This window comes from Diceros bicornis, chromosome 35 (genome assembly GCF_020826845.1).
Source record: "Diceros bicornis minor isolate mBicDic1 chromosome 35, mDicBic1.mat.cur, whole genome shotgun sequence".
Classification (NCBI taxonomy): Eukaryota; Metazoa; Chordata; class Mammalia; order Perissodactyla; family Rhinocerotidae; genus Diceros; species Diceros bicornis.
Window position 1 is genome coordinate 3,500,360 of NC_080774.1, and position 17,652 is coordinate 3,518,011.

Below are 17,652 nucleotides of genomic sequence, written 5' to 3' on the forward strand. Positions count from 1 at the left end.
GACTCTGGAGGGCAGATGGAAACTCTGCAGACAAGCTGAACATGGGGAACCCACCCTTCTTACCTGAGGATCTGAAAACAGCAACCCCGTGACTTCATGCTTCACCACGGCGGCGTTCCCAGGGACGTTCCTAGCCAACACGGGCACCTCCAAATTCATGGCCTGAAGGAGGGAAGAGGAAAGACAGGTGGGCGATCATTTTAAGAGCTTCTCCGGCGACATGAGCCAATTTGCAGGAGAATAGCTCTTATGTTAACTGGACCTCTGGCACCTCAAAAAATACGGCTTGCCAAAATGATATCCCAATCTAAACACCAGGTTTTCAAACTACATAATGAATTTTAATTACTGACTGTATTTGTAAGTCCTGGAAAACGATACACTGCAGGAATTTGTCTGACATAATTACTGCCATGTCACAAAGAAACCCTCTCTCTCCAAATGTTCATTTGACACTTCTTCGGTGACAGCTTGGAGTATACATTTTTAATTACCATCATTACTTTCCCCAATGAGTAATTTTGTTCCAGCACAAGTGGTATGAAAGCCACAGGACCAAACACGTCTCTTTGGCGTGCAGACGAGAGTAAGAAGGAACGTGATTCATCATGCTGATCATTCACCAAGCTGGCTTTCCATTCCCAGAGGTCTGGGGTCAGCCAGCACATGGCACCCCGCAGCCCGGCACAGCCCGGCACCGAGACCTTGAAAAGATGCCCAAAAGCACAGCATGCAGCATTGGCCCCTTCAACTGGATAAGGCAGCATTTTTCTGGCTCTCTTCCTACAGTCTGGGGGAGCCACACCTAGAAGGGTATAGGATTAGGCCAGCTCTTCCGAGGTCTAGGTCAGACTCCTACATCAAATCTATGCAACCCGGGCCAACCCAGCTTTTATGTGGCAGGTGCTTTCCAGAAGGTAAGAGGGATGCCCCTTCACAACTTGGTGTCGGGAGGCAGGACTGGCTTCCATTACCAGTGAACCGATAATCTGGCTTTTACTATACACAAGCATGGCTTAGGTACTATGATTCTGCCTGCGGTATCTAATTCACGGAAGAAAAATTTGGTCACAAAGGGGTGACATTTGTTTTTCAGAAACGTGAAGTTACCCAATCCCAGCGGCTCAGTACACTGCAGAGGGAAGTTCTGTGACACCAAGGACTTCATGTGACATGCACGCCGCCAACGCCCAAGTGCCCAGAGCAGGTGTGACACACAGTAAGTGCTCCATGAATATGTGGGGAGCGAATGCCCTGGAAGCATCTGTACATAAATTAATTATAAGTCAGGGCTGTTCACAGTGGCGTCGTCTTCTTGTTAGCGGCTGTCTCAGCAGCTCACCCGGTTTCTGGGTCTATCTCACCTCTATCTTCCCAATTCACTTTAAGATCCAGGCCCCAGATAACAAAGGAGAGTTGGGAACACCCTCCTCTCTGCTCCCCTGAGATTATTCTGTTCCCACCATCTGGGAGAGTGGCAGAGCAGGCTTGACTCCCAGACCAGAGCCCCCCGCCCTTCCTGCTCATCCCCACCTGCACAGCTGCCTTCCCGAAACAGTGATGGGTCTCCCTATCAGGTTCTCTTGTTGGTGTTTCATGATCATAGAAAGCCTCTAAGTTGTGATTTTCCACTTTCATTGTGTAGAGTGAAGACTGGGATCTTCAATTGTCATTACACTCAGGAACAAGTAACTCAACAGCACAGGCAAAAAGTAACCCACAATGACCTAATCTCAACATAGAGTCACAAGTGCTTTATTGAAGTCATTGGTGGGTCCACTTGGGTCTGACCCACTGCAGGCGCAATCTGGTGTTTTGGAAAAGAGCACAGGGCCAGGAGTCAAGAGGCCTTGATCTTGCACTGGGGAGGCGTTGCCCTAGGCTAACACAGCGGGCCTCAACCTCACTGTGATCACAGGCACTTGGGGGGATGGAGTAAGATTTCGATGTCTGGGCCCCAACTCCCCCACCCCACCTCACCCCACAACTCCAAGGCAGTTGGCCTGGGGCGGGGGGATTAGGCATCTGTGAAAGTCCCTCAGATGATTCTAGCGTACAGCCAGGAGTAATAACCACTGGGCCAGCAAGTGTACTGCCACACAATACTGGACCTCTTCTTGGGCCTCAATTTATCCTTTGGGAATGAGGAACGAAACTTTCCCCTCCAGAGTATGTGAAAAGTCAGAAGCCATTTTGCACAAACACCACTGATGTAGTTTGTGACTTAAGCTGATGAGGACACTGACTACGTGAGTTATAAGGTCATAACATAATTACGGTGAGTGATACTGTAAGTCATGCTCATGCCATCTGGCAGCTTCTTTCTCTGCTTGTCACAGTTCAGGTCGTCAGCTCGTTAAATGAGCACGACACACCGGGATTTCATTTCCAGGCATTTGTCATTGGCTGCAGAATCCTCCACAGGGAAGAGACATTTGAGATCATCTCATCTCATCCACCGTCTCAGCTGAGAGTAGACGCTCGGACAGGGGTTGTCGACACATCAGGGCACATGGCTAGCTCTGTTTGCATCTCCTCTATTCCAGGTGGCCCGGCAGCACTTTCAAATTTAAATGGCACATTTACCCACTGATGTAGGTTAGGCACCAGTGTATCTGTGGCAGACACATAGATTGAGAGGAGATGTCTATAGAAATAGATGTAGAGATGGAGATAAAGATACAAATGCGGATCTAAAAAACTGATGACCAGAGAATCACAGAACTGGCCCAGAACGAGTTTATCTGTCTCCGAATAAAAAGCCTTATCATCCCTCCTGTTGTGCAGACTCACTTGTGCACAACTCAACCAGCACTCACCAACCAGCCATCACACACGTCAGGCCACGCGCCACTGAGACTTGTCCGAAAGTTGTCCACTCGTTCAACAAATATACATTATCTACCTGCAGACAGCATAACACAGGAGTTTGGGTGATGGGACCAGGTGGTTAAAGGGGAGCTAGAGAGGTGGTACTGGGTAGTAGTCAAGCTTTGCTCAATCTAACTAACGTTATTGATTATTGATGGCACTAAGCTGGACTTTGGAGGAGGATTGAAGGTTGCAGAGGACACGTTCCTTGCCTTCAAGGAAAACTGCAGTTCAGTAGAAAAGATGAAATAGAATCTGGGTCGAGAAGTTGTGAAGTGACTTCAGGGAGAAGATACGGCAATGTACTCTGATGGCTGTATATTCACAAAAAGCTAATTGTGAAGTCCCCTCTTTAAAAACAAACTGTCTTTAAGAAAGGAGCCGTCTTAAGAATAAGTAAGCAAATCAAAATGCTATTTCCATACAGCCAAGACATGGCATTAAGGAATCTGATGGTTGATTCTTAAGTCACTTTCTTAAGGTGTGAAGTTACCTCCTCAAGTCTGAAGTCACCTCTTTAAAAACAAGCAATGTCTTTAAGAAAGGCAAAGTCCCAGGCCAGGACGATGGTGTGAGGTGGGTCCTGGCAGTGTCTCGTGCTGCACGGTGCTGAGCGATGGTGTGTGAATCCTCTGCACTCGTTCTGTTAGTGAGCAGAGAGAAACGAAAGCTGAGCGAGGTGCGGAACCTGGAGCAGAGAGCAGTCCAGACCTGGTGCCGGGGGCTCCACTTGGGGACCAGGAGTGAAATACCAGAGTAGGAGATGGCCAACACCCGGCTGGGTTCACAGTCACTTGATTTCTTTCCCCTCGACGAGCTCTTCAGCCTTTTATCAGGTGGATGGAAACTTCATATTTGACCTTTTAAAATCTCTGTAGCTGGTTCCCCATCTTCAGCAGAGGTGACGAAGTTTCCCGGGACACTGCCTCCACTCAACCCTGCAGAGCAGCCTTGAGAAACGCAGCTGCCAGTGCTGGGAGCCAAAAAAGTAAAGCGGATTCTCTGAAGCGTGGGCATCGTCACCTGGATTCACAGTTTTTAAGCTTCAGAGGAATTCTGATGCACACTCTAGGTTGAAAACTTCATGTCCAGATTGCCTGCACAGAGGTTTGCTTGTGTTTCAAGGGCCTTGACCGAGGAATGTGTCCAGCACGATGATCACGGCTTGTCAGTGGGGCTGTGGTTGGTCTGAGCGTTCCACTGACAGATCCACACAGTGCACCCAGATCTTACATCACTGGGGTTAGAGGGCTTCTCGGTGGCGGTGCCAATGGCATTCTGGGTACAACTGTTCGATGCAAAAGACTGTTCTGCATCTTGAAATATACGTCACCTCCCTGCAGTCCCCACCCCCCCAAACTAAATTCTGGTAGCATCCTTCTAACTGTGACAACTCAAAAGGCCCTTCTCTTCTCAAAGGGGGAAGAGCCCAGTACTGCCACGCACACCTCCCCAACACACTTTGAAACCAGTCAAGTTCAAATGTCATATAGTCACAGTTGTGTTTGAAAAGCTCTTAAACGAATCTTCAATCTCTAAGGCCTGGGCCTGGAGACTAAGAGCCCAAGAATTATCTTCTTACTGCTCTTTGCTTTAGAACATGGCCTTCCTTTCCCCTGGGCAGTGAAAATTGTGACTTGAAGGGGTGCAGTGAGAGTGTGTGTGTGTGTGTGTGTGTGTGTGTGTGTGTTCTGGGGAGGGAAGAAGAGCCTAATTACAAAGACGGAGATAACAAAATACTTTTCTTGTATTCTTTTAACTTCATTCTATGCAGAATTCAACTCCATAATAAGCTCAAACTTGAAACAATGGATTCGGTGTAGGAATGTTCGCCCTACTGCCCACACATCCAGCTGAAGTTTGACTTTTGGAGTTTAACAGTAAGAAATGTGTTTTAGCAAATGGGATTTGTACATGCTTCCAGGAGAAAATAAAGCTAATTCTGAAAGGTCGAAAGCTCCCTTCCTTGGAAAGTGATACACACTCATTCTCTGATTAACCACTCTGGGGATTTGAATTGATTCTAATGAAATGCCCCCTCACCACTCCTCTAAAATCAGTTTCATTCAAAATCCTCAGCCCAAAGGTTATTTTGGAGTTTTCAAAAGGAAACAACATCAACATTTTAAGGCAGTCAGGATTGCTAACAGCTGCCTTTCCTTTGAAGTAAATGAGATTTGACAGCAATCATCGGCAATGAAATGCTGTGTGTGCTACTTACAAAATTATTCCCGAATTCTACTTTACCTTTTCTTAAGAAGTTGGGGGGGAAAAAATGTATATTTACATACAAAGGAGCCATTCAGCATCAGCTCAAGGATCATTACTGTAAGGACGTATATTTTTTAAGCTAATGTGAAGAGTAAAATGTATTGCTCCAATGATTGTAGTTGGAAACTGATTTTAAACCACCATGGAGATTAATGTTCATCATTAAACTTAGACTGAGGTGTTGACATCCGGCTGAAGATGAACATGTTACAAATCCACGAGATGTGCTCTGAAAGCTTCCAAACCCTGAAGTCACAGGCGTGGGTGTATAGCTTCTATTCCCACCCCAATATTGTTTCTGTTTTTTTGCTTTTTTAAAGGATGCCACATTTAAAAAAATATTAGGCATACAACATCAGTCATTTTTTTGAGGGAGAATTATTTTTTTTCCTGCTTTAGTTATTTACCATGTTCTCTGAAACACTAAGGCTTACAAATTGTACCTTTTGCCAGTAAATGCAACTAGTGTCCAAAGGAATAAATGGATATTACAAATACTCATGGTAAAATAACAGCATTGCTCTAAATAGACATTGAAATAAGAAACCCATGTAGAGAGACAGAGAATGTGAAACCCGATTCAAAGCCCTGGATGAGGGCCGGCCCTGTGGCTTAGTGGTTAAGTGCACGCGCTCCCCTGCTGGCAGCCCAGGTTCGGATCCCGGGCGCGCACCGACGCGCTGCTTCTCCAGCCACGCTGAGGCCACATCCCACATACAGCAACTAGAAGGATGTGCAGCTATGACATACAACTATCTACTGGGGCTTTGGGGGGAAAAAAAAAAAAAAGCCCTGGACGACCAGTGGCCAAGCGTTTCCTTTTCTACAGAGGGTTTTATCTCGTGCTCATCAATCAGTACTTATTCGTGTCTATTGCGTGTGACACGTGTATGAGAACCATAAGAGATACCATGCACACTACAGCTTGCGATTTAACAATATGAAGAAAATCCAATACCCTTCGCTGGTTATGACAGGAGCAAACAGAGTCTACCCTTTGCTAAGACCACTCTTCAAAAGGAATTGAGAACGCCATGAGTTACCAACCAAACAAGAGGAAAATCCTTTTGTGTTAGACTCTCGTTGGTGACTACCTCAAGTAACTACCACGAGGCAGTTAAGACATTCTGGTAAAATACCCATCCTGTGAAACGCTCGAGTGAGGAGAAGAGATTGCAAAGGGGCTTCGAGGTTGGAATACATCCTTCTACAGAAGACCTGAAACAGTCAAGCCAGAGCCCGCCACGATTTCAGGAGCAGAGGCTTCTTATTCCAGCCTCTCCCCATAAAACACAGATGACTCGGCACCGGACCGCAGGGTTGTGCTGGACATTTAGCCAAAGCAGATTAAGTGATTTTATGGAGCTGAACGCTAGATAAAGAGATCAGATCCACCCTCAGCCCCACCCCCAAATCCCCAACCCCGTCTGCATCTGTAATATTCCCCCCACACCTCCTGCACATGGAGATGCCCAGCTCTTTCATCTCTCTTAAATTCTGGGATTATAGACACACTGAAAAGAGGAAGAGATCGAGAAAAAGGTTTCTTGCAAAACACACCGTCATCCAGATCCCGTCCCAACCTTTCAGAACCTCAACTGCCTTCCCACTGAAGCTACTTAGCAGGTCGAAGAAGCAACACTATCCTAGTTTTATTTTATTTTGTGGCTGGCGAGGAGAAATGGCAATGCACAACGAAATGATATTTTTAAGTCCCAGACAGAACTTAAAAACTACTTTTGAATTCCCAAGGAAATGCTGTTTTGCTCTTTCAGGGTCGAGAAGTGCAGAACTTGACTGACAAAGATGCCACCTCCATAAACAAGAAAAGGAGCGATGGACAGCTTCCTATCTCCACTTTCAGGGCTCCCGTTAGATAATTACCTCCAGGATTGCAGCTGACATGCCTTCCGAGACGGAGCTGTTCACCACCGCGAAGCAGTTCTTCACCACCGCGTGGAGATCCTCCTGAGGCATTTCCCTGATCAATCGCACCCCAGCCATCCTGAAACAACACGGAGCAGCGAGAGCGTTTCCACTGCTGGCAACCGCACAGGGAGGGGGCTGGGCGACGGAGAGGTGACAACTTTGGAGAAATACCCTAGATCAAATAGGTAGCGTTACTGACAAAAGGTTCAGTACAGACCACCATATTGGGGTGAGAATCTATTCTATCCCCATCCCTGACAAGGGAGGGAGGAAGCCTGTTAACATCTCTGCTTTTATTCTGAATACATGTGACAAAGGAGAACATGCGTCTCAGACGTTAGAAATCAGAGAGAAGGTTTTGCCATTTTCTCTGTATGATTTAAAAAACAACCTTTTTCTAATAATTCAACCTTTTTTCAAATGATTTTTAAAGATACTAACAGAGACAATAGATATATAATAAACAGAGAGAAACTGAAATACTAAAATAGAGAGAATAATGCACCCATACCCATGTTCCCAACACCCAGAGTTGACAATATTTTATCACATACGTTTTGTCTTGTTTTATTTTTTTCATGCAATAATACTGATATTCTTTTCCTTTCCCCATCCCTCTCATGATTTTGATACATATCCTTTCACATAATTGGTTATACTTTTACCTATGTGCGTTCTGCATCTATGAGTGATAAAGAGACACCTGATTATATCAGGGGATAAAATCAGTATCCCCCAGTCCCCTCTCCCAGTGGGTGGAATCCTGGGGATCGTGAGGAAATCACCTAAACGGGGGCTGACCAAAATGGGAGATGATCCTTCTGATCCTCGCCCTTTCCTGTCTCCCCACTTAAAACGCAGAATGTGATGGATGGAGCTCTATAGCCACCTTGTCACCTTAAGGATGGAAGCCACAGGTTAGGGATGGCAGGACAGAGAGACAGGAGCCCAAGTCCCTGAAGTCTTACCTGGTCCTGGACCAACAACGTCAGATTTGTTTATGAGAACAATTAAGCCCTGGTGTGTTTAAGACAGTGTTGCTGGGTCTCTGTTACTGGCAGGCAAATACAATCTATAACAAATACTCTGACAAACTGCTCTCCAAAAGGCGGCAGCAATTCCCACCCTCACCAGCAGATGTGAGAGGGGTGCGGGTTCCCTCCATCCTTCCAAACCCTTGATCTTTTAAGTCTTTTCAGTTTTTGCCAATGTGATCAGTGAAAATTATAATCTAGAGGTGGTTTTCATTGGCGTTTCCCTGAACTAGTGAGCTGGACGTCTTTTCACCACTATGTCCACTCTGCCACTCACTAGGGAATTGCTCATGCTCCCGGTACATCCGTTCCCTTGCCCGTAAACAGGGAAAGTGATAGCGCCTAGGATCTCATAGGATCACGGGGAGACAAAACGAGGGAACAGTTGTGCAGTGCTCAGGCAGAGCCTGGGACACGGGGAGTGCTGTATAAACACAGGGTCATGTCGGCCACTAGGTTCCCTCTCCTGCAAAACGCCTGTTCACTGGCTATGCTTACCTTCTGACTTTGGCTTTTACTTCCCTTGTAAACACTGGATCAACCTGAAAAGAGACAAAGATAGATTTCAGGAGAAGCCTGAAATGAGCCTACGTCTCAAGAGAATGGCATATCCTGGCAACAGAGCCAGACTCAACAGTTCAGAAGGAAAAAACAAATGAAATAAGAAACCAGTCCAGCGACTACACAATAATAATAAGGAAAAGAGAAGGGCTTGAAAAAGTTCAAAGAAACATACATATGCTCCTGTTTGCTGTTTGGCCTATAAGCTAAGAGCCTGGTGAAGCCCCAGTGCCCTCCACCCAATTCACGGTCTTGAAACAGAAGTCATTTACAGCCACGGGATAATCTGACACCAACACGATGCTTCAGCGAAAGGTCTGCTTGATTCATTACAGTGGGTGGATTTTGTCATCAAACCTTTGAGGCAGAATGAGTTGGAAACTTTAGTAGACCCAAGACAAAGGATCCAGCAGAATTAAAATTTTATTGTTAACAGGGAGCCTTCTCAGAAACAGACTTTTAAAGCCAAGGGCACGTCTATCAGCTGATGCATGGATAAACAGAATGTGGTCCATCCAGACAATGGAATATGATTCAGACACAAAAAGGAATGAAGCACTGACACCTGCTGCAACATGGATGAACCGTGAACACATCATGCTGAGTGAAAGGAGCCAGAGACAAAGGACCACATATTACGTGACTCCATTTATATGAAATGTCCAGAATAAGGCAAATCCGTAGAGAAAGTAGATTAGTGGTTGCCAGGGACTATGGGGTGGAGAGAACAGGGAGTGACTGCTAATGGATACAGGGTTTCTCTTGGGGGTGATGAAAATGTTCCAGAATTAGATAGGGGTGATGGTTGCAAAGCTTTGTGAATATACTAAAAACCTCTGGATTATACACTTTAAAACGGTGATTTTTATGGCATATGAATTATATCTCAATTTTAAAAAAAAAGCCAAATGCAACTCTTTAGTCACAACCTAATATTCTTGAGTCTGGATTTTACTCCTATTTCACATCTGGAGGGAATATGTCCTTTGGGACAGGGACTGTGTTTTGTCCTCCCAGCATCCCTGGAGATTATGTTTGTTGAACTAACGCAAAAATTAATAGCAATGTTTTCAAGCTGATCTGCTATACTCATAATTTTTACTCTGCGTTTTTAAGCAAACTCATGTGTAGATGTACAGAGGCCAGAAGAAGGGGTGGTACAGACTGAGTGGGCTCTGGAGACAGACCACCAGGGTCAACCACCCCCCGCAATGCCCCTCACTAGCCATGTGACCCTGTGTACGTCAGTGGACCGCCCTGGACCTCAGCTTCCTCATCCGTAAAATGAGAACAATAGCAGCGCCTCGGGATTGTTGGGAGGATCAAATGAGTTAAATACATTCAGTGCTCAGAACTGCGTCTGAGATGTGGTAACCGCTGTACGAGTAATAGAAGAAAACAGTTAACTATCAAAGCCCTTCTAGAAAGAACAACGAGACCTGCAGATTGCACTAACACAAAAACATCTATAAGCTTAATCTCAAATGGACACTTTCCCAATGACACCAAGACACTTCTCAACACTCCAGAATCGAGAGGTAAAGAGAACGGAGCCTGAATGCCTGAAAGTAATCACTGTGTTCACGGAGGAACGCACCTCACTCCTGATCATTGGAAAGCTCCGCATAACACTGTCTGTGCAGAGCAACCTCTTCCCAGCTGAGTTTGCTTACTGGGGCACCACCGGGGTCTCAGGGCTAGCTTCCCACCTCTCACAGGGCTCCCACAAGCCTGCTTAGGATGAAGCTGCAGAATATCTTCATCACTTCTGGTTCATCCAACTGCAAACTCTCCACAAAACAGCCAATAGACTGCGGTTTTGCCCCGCACCATCCCTCCACTGGGGTTCTTAACAACGAATACAATTTAAAAATAACTGACAAAACATTCCTAAATTTATGCAAGCGTAACACAGAATTCTAAACATTTCTTCACAGACATAGGCAGATGAAGGTGTAAACACATTTTACTAATACAGTGTCTGCTGGCTCATCCAGTTATCAGTCCTGAGATAGAAGAGAAAGCAGATTCCATCTCTGCTCTCATTCACACTTCACCAGTAGGGATTAGGAATTATAAACCAGGGCAGTTCAATGAATATGACCATATGCCTACAGTGCATCAGGATAACCGAAATAATGCTGTGTTCTCCAGAAATTTTATTTCAGTTTCTTTTGGCAAGGAAAAGCTTCCAGTGTGGGTGTTGAACCCCAAACCCTTCAGACCACTGGTATGACTGAGATTTATCCAAAGGATGGTAATGGGAACCTCGTTTATATCCCTGAGGTCACTACATCACTTTGAAGGCTAACACAGCAAATTTGGATGCATAAGGAAAACTGAAATTATTCCTAGAAAGATTTTTTTATAGTTTAATGTATTTTCACAGCAAACTTATAGGAACAGCACAGAAGACAGACAACACTAAACACGTGTACTTGCACGTAGGACAACTCAGAAGAGTATAGTTAATGGGTGAAATCCATCACATGATAAAATTCGGCAAACACCATTTAGTTGTTGTCAACAAGAAATTTAGTTGTTTTAAGAAAATCCAAATGCTGACATTAGGCAGATAATTTTAACGGGTTTATTTATAATTGTTATGAAATTTAACTGCTGAACCTTGTTTGCTGAAACATTTTGATCTGCATTAATGCTTTATGTCCCCATTTTTATATTAAAAATTCAGATACCAATGAAAATGGCAACACTGCCAATACCTCATTTCTGCCCTCTATTTTTCCACTCTCAATCAGATCCTTAGGTTCCTTTTGACCCCATAGGGAAAAAAAATCTAATGTTCAGAACTACCAGTAACAAAAAGATGAGGATTTTTTTTTTTTTTTTTCTCTTGAGACTGAAATGTCTCCCATCACAGCGGAGTCTTACACATATTCTCCACATCTGCGGCCGGCTACCTGGATGTCTTCTGGCATAATTTTTACACTTTGGCGTAGATAGCACACAGGCTGATGTCTTCAAGGACAACCAGATGGGCCTCCCTTGCCTCCTGCACAGCACCAATGGCTGCACTGGAGAAGCACAAATCTGTTTGGAAGGCCCAAGCAATTTCTCACATCAGGCGCTGGAAGGGAAGTCCATGCATCAGAGGTTCAGTGGACTTCTGATAACGTCCCTTTTTATCGGATGCCCTGTACAGGCCTGTGGCCATGAGGGTTCTTCACCCCTCCAGCAGAGGGCGCACTCTTGCAAGCGGCTCTGTAGCCACGTGCTTCACCCAGGGCTGATGGGCCAGCAGTGGGCTCTGTAGCAGCCATAGTTGGAGACCTCTTTACCTAGCTCCTTTCTCCTTCAGTGGAGCTTGGGAGCTGGAGGCAGTGCTGGGGTTAGAGAGGGACACGTGAAGGCTGCAAACACAATTCTATTCCTAGAAAGATCTTCAAAGAAAAAACTCACAGCTATGCATGATTCATTGTTTATTGCTGTTGTTCATAGCCAATATCCACTCCCCGCTTACTCTGAGCCTAACCTATGCTAAGTCCTAACTATGCCAACCATCCTGTTGTCATCATCCCCACTGAAGGCAAGAGGATACGGAAGGAAGCTCAGAGAGCTGGTGTAACTTAGCCAGGATCACATAGCTAGAAAGGTGCTAGGCCAGGATCTGAATCCAGGCAGTCTGACCAGGACTGAATTCTTAAAACCACGCTCTCCTGTCTCTCTGGTTTCTACTCTAGAGTTTTATCAAATAGTTCATAAAATGCCAATGTGGATTATGGAATACCTACCTGCTCACCTATTTACTCATGCCCTATCTCCTGTCTGTATCTATTTCCCACCTGTCTCCTAATTGTATGCCATTCTCTCCACCAGGAATGTCACTCTCTGTCCCTAAAACCATTCATCCTTGCCCAAGGCACAGGCAAATGCCACTCCCTGAGAAACTCTCCCCATCATCCAAACCAGAAGTAACATCTCCTCCCCAAACTCCACCACCTCCTACCAAGCGTGGGCCCGCCTTTTTTGATACCTGTCCATTTCTTCTCCTGATACGTCTCGGGTCTCTCCCAAGGCCATGACAGTGCCCTGTGCACAGCTTTGTGCTCCAGAATATTTACTAAATGACTGATTTCCAACTGGCCCTACTCTTCTGTTTCCCATTTCTGATTCTTTTTGTTCAAATTATCCTAAACAGCTGAGATACATTAGAACCCTAACATCTTATCATGAAAACGTAAACAGTCTAATGAAAGCCTTCTTTTGGCTCTACATATTAATTTTCAAATTCATATTTGACTTATGATCACTTTTAGTTAGAAATTCCTCTTGTTCTTAATTTTATTAACATGTCTCTGTTCTCAAAATTAACTATTTTGGAGGAAAATAATTCGTCAAGGAAAAAAAACATCAAATTTTACAAGACCGCTGAAATACCTAACACTGTAACATTTAACTGAAGGCTTAACAGCAACTTTCAAGTCAAAAGTACAAACCTCATTAAACTTTTCTGGATTTACCTTCCACATCAGTTCCTTTTCAAATCTCTTAGTGAAGCCAAGTGGAATAAAACACAAGATAAAGAAAAACACAAACACATATTTTTACTTAATGAAAGCATGTTATAAAATTTTAAAAAGCAAAAGCATTGCAAGCAACAAAGAAAATTCTCATTTCCTCCTTTTCAGCTTATTTATTTTCAAGCAAAATATATTGTTTCAACTCCCAAGCTTAAGGAAAATAATCTTGGATATAAGAAGTTGTTGTGGAAAGTTATTAAGCTGTCATGCTCAAACTGAATGTTCACTGCACACTCCTTATCAGAGAGCTCCAGAAAATGCACCCACTTGAGAGCCCCCTGCAAGCAGGAGCCACATGCTTTGCTGAAACGGTTGAGCTGAGAGATCAAAGAAGCTTTAATAGAAAACCAAAGCGAGACCCAAACCATCCTGCAGCTAAAACAGAATCCAGCATGTCAACATAGAAAGGAAACATCAGCAGGAAAAGATCTTTCATTTAACATCTGACAGTGCGCCAGGCACTGCACAAGCATTCGCTCGCTGAGTCCTCACAACAAAAAATGAGGAAGGTGGCATTTCTTAGTCATGCCCACTTTGCAGATGGGGAAACTGAGGCACAGAGAGGCGAAGTGCACCCAGCTCACTGACTCCAGAGTCTTTGCATGAAATGACTCGACTGCGCGGCCGTGCAGGACCACCCTTTGCATGACACGGATGATGCCATCTGGTCCAAAGGTGTTAACTAACTCGCCAGCAGTTAGCAGCAATGAATGACTATGTTGATTTTGTGTGGAACTGAGACCCAGGTTTTTAAGATGTTCTTGCTAAGAATTACCACAAAAATAAACATATGTATGACATCTAAAAAATAAAACATACCCAGCATCAATGATTTTTTAAGCACTCTAAGAAGATCCACTCTACTGTTTTATAAACGTTTGGTAGAGTACACAAATGCCAATTAAAAAGCAGAGTAATGATATTTGAAAAAAAAGTGTGGTACCTGCCTTCTGGGCTGCACGATGGGAAAGGGTGGGAGCAAATGTGAATGCTATGTGCAACCTCGCCCAGAACGTCCCTTTGCTGACAGACACACCCCTGGCCCATAATTATTTGTTTGCGTCTGTCTTCCTAACTGGACTACATGCTCCACGAGGGCAGGGGCCATGTCAGTTCTATTCACTGTCCACGTGCCTACAACATAGTGACGCTCAATAAGCATTTTTATTTTTTTTTAAAGATTTTATTTATTTATTTATTTCCCCCCCCGCAAAGCCCCAGTAGATAGTTGCACATCCTTCTAGTTGCTTTATGTGGGACGCGGCCTCAGCATGGCCAGAGAAGCTGTGCGTCGGTGCACGCCTGGGATCTGAACCCGGGCCGCCAGCAGCAGAGCGCGTGCACTTAACCGCTAAGCCACGGGGCCAGCCCTCAATAAGCATTTCTTGAAGGAACGAATAAGGTGGTAGATAACTATATATATACACACAAACACACATATACACACACACACATATGTAAACATACACATGTATACATATGTATATATGTACAGGTACTTACAGTCATGCACCATATAATGACGTTTTGGTCAATGATGGACCGCGTATATGACCCATAAGATTAGTCCCATAGAGCCTAGGTGTGTTGTAGGCTATACCTTCTAGGTTTGTGTAAGTACTGCAGGGGAGAAAGAAATTTTCCTCTACCCTTCTAGGCTCTTCTGGCTGGTCTAAGAATTAAATTGACATGAGAGAGAGTAACAGGAGAAAAACAAAAGTTTAATAACATGTATACATGGGAGAAACCCAGGATAACTGAGTGACTCACCAAAATGGCCAAAGCCTTCACCTTAAATACTGTCCTCAGCTAAAGACAAAAGACGTTGGGGGTGGGGAGAGTCAGGGACTTCACAGGAAAAAAAGGCAATTCACAGGTAGGTGAAAAGGAGCAAACGTTTCAAAAACAAGTATTTTTTTGGCCACATAGAAACAGAAGAACACAGAGGGGAGCCCAACAAACAGGCTTGTCTAGGTTCCTCCCTGTCTGCCACCTGGTTCCTGTTAAGCTAAGGTGATAACTCGCTTCCTGAGACAGGTTTTTTCATCTGAATTCTTTTAGTCAGTTAAGGGAGAGGTAACAAGAAAAACTTTCGTAGTCTTTTGTTTCTTAAAAATAATCAGCCTAAAATAATCCTCATGTTAAAGAGACACATTTTGAGGTGGCAAATTTTGTTCCCCTTCAGTACACTCTGTGATGTTCACACGACAACGAAGTCACCTAAGGATGCATTTCTCAGAACGTATCCTCATCATTAAGGACGGGTGACTGTGTATATATAACAATATACACATTGTTCATGTAAATGAACAAGGAATAAATAAAGATCTCCAAGCCTCCTATTGAAATCTTGCTCACAATCTCTGTCGCGTGTCAACACATCCATAAAGGATCATGCAGTAAAGAGTAGTCTGACTGTAGTTTTACCAGCTGAGCACAATTTCCACTGCTAAGAGAGCATTCTTTCCATTTCCCTGGAGAAAAAGCACTGATTAGATGCCAGGGGCCAAATAGAATGGCCATATTCTTCCCATTAATTGACCTATCAAAGTATTCCGTTCTTGTCTGATTCTTAATAAAAACAAACAGGTAATCTATGCATGCCACAAACATCAATTTCTTCTTTGACTATTTGGCATTCATTTCACCTGTTCTGCCAGAGCCCCGCTTCCTTTGGGGCTCTTCCTCAGTGCCTCCCCACTGGATACCATCTGGTCAAAGTGGAATTGGGTGCCTGGACCTCTCCTTACAAGGATGGGATGTATCCCAAGCTGGACCGTGGACCTTGAGAGAAACGATCCAGAGACTAAGAAACGCGTGGAGTTCATTTCGCCCAGGCATGGTGCCTTGAGTGAAATGTTTCTGGCTAAGACTTTCTGGCCTCTGGAATTTCTTGGTTCTTGCCGAAATCCAAGCCTTGTCTTCAGTCTCCCCAACAATTCTCTTAGCAGCTCTTGTAGTCTTCTAATATGTGTCCTTTGGCTGAAGTTGGTCTGATGCTTGCAGCCAAGGGGCACTGCCTGAGCTGTGTAGTTTCATCATCGGGGTCTCCTACACGACCGGGCTCCATGAAGAGCAATGACAAGAGGGAATCACTGCTGAATGCTCTGTAATTATTCCCTAATAATGGACTGTGCTCTTTTTCAAGACATATTAACCAAGTCAAGGCAATGCTGTGCTAAGAGGCGCTGCACATGACCTGGAAAAGCTACAGCACCCCAGAAGTGCATAATTTATACCTAGAGCACATCCCATCATTGAGCTTGCAGTGAACAAAGAAAGAAATGGATGGGCGAAGAGCGTATTCACATCAGACGTCAAAAATAATGGTAATATTCGGGGTGCTCAACTTGTTGTATGAGATATTCATTAAAATATGAATTTTAATATGTTCCAAGATTTGACCTCGGACCCACTTCTCAAATCTGTTTCCAAATTACCAGCATATTAACCCATAACATTGTAGTCAATGTTCAAATTCAAGAGTAAAATCATTTTAGACTAGACTTCTTCTAGTTCTGTATTCAGAATGATGTTAAAGTGAATCCTTGACTGAACGTTGATGGACATGTGGAAATCTTATAATGATGATGGGGGAGCTGGTTTCAACCTAGTGGTCAGGAGAAGCAAATCTGACAAGGTCACTTCTGAGCCAGGCCGAGATCTGGGGAGAGAACTTCACTGAGGGAACAGCCAATGCACTGGTTTAAAGAGGGAATACGTTTAGTGGGGTCACACACACACACACACACCACACATACCCCACATACACCCCCAGCCCACCCCCAAACACACCACACACACACACAATCCAGCGTGGCCCAAGTCGGTGCTTTGTACACTTCAGATTATGAAGTGAATCATGAAATCAATTTTGGGGTAAAAACAAGCATTTTTCTAATGACATATAAGATAGACCATAACAGCATAACATAGCAAAGCATGGAACAGAACAGTTTTTTAAAAAATATCAGAGCGCATGAACTGCATGAAATAAAAGTATCGCTTAATAAAGTTTGTTTCCGGGGTGTGTGGGGTGTGTGTGTGCATGTGTGTAGGTGTATGTGTGAGGTGTACTTGTGTGTACGTGTGTATGTATGTGCAGTGGGTCACTAGGTCAACATGCTGGCATTGGCTCCACCTACTCATGAGGGCCCGTGTACATCCACAGCCCTCCTCACCTCCGTGTTCAGTGATGTCCCCCTGATGACTTGAGGTCGGCCACGGTAGAAGCTTTCACACCATGGAACCAGGCAAAGAGGGCTTCAGAAACCAGGGCTCCCGCCTCCCCCACACAAACTGGATGTTAAACATTTACCAGCATTCCATCAGTTGTGGTTAAAAAAGCAAACAAATAAAACTTAAAGGCACTAGCCTATGTGAATTACTGGAGGACCTGAGACGTGTCTAGACATATCAGTTTTCAGTCTTCTGTGGGGCAGAGG

The 17,652-nt window shown here is 44.4% G+C and overlaps 1 protein-coding gene across 1 annotated transcript in view; it reads right to left on the reverse strand.

Moving 5' to 3' along the window:
• GLT1D1 (glycosyltransferase 1 domain containing 1) overlaps positions 1-17,652 on the reverse strand; it is an 89,345-nt gene that overhangs the window by 17,037 nt on the left and 54,656 nt on the right. Inside the window, exons 9-11 of the mRNA XM_058531237.1 lie at positions 8,604-8,647; positions 7,027-7,147; positions 64-162 (exon numbers count right to left, since the gene is read on the reverse strand). Coding sequence (XP_058387220.1) covers positions 64-162; positions 7,027-7,147; positions 8,604-8,647 — 264 coding nt within the window. The remainder of the gene's footprint in view (positions 1-63; positions 163-7,026; positions 7,148-8,603; positions 8,648-17,652) is intronic.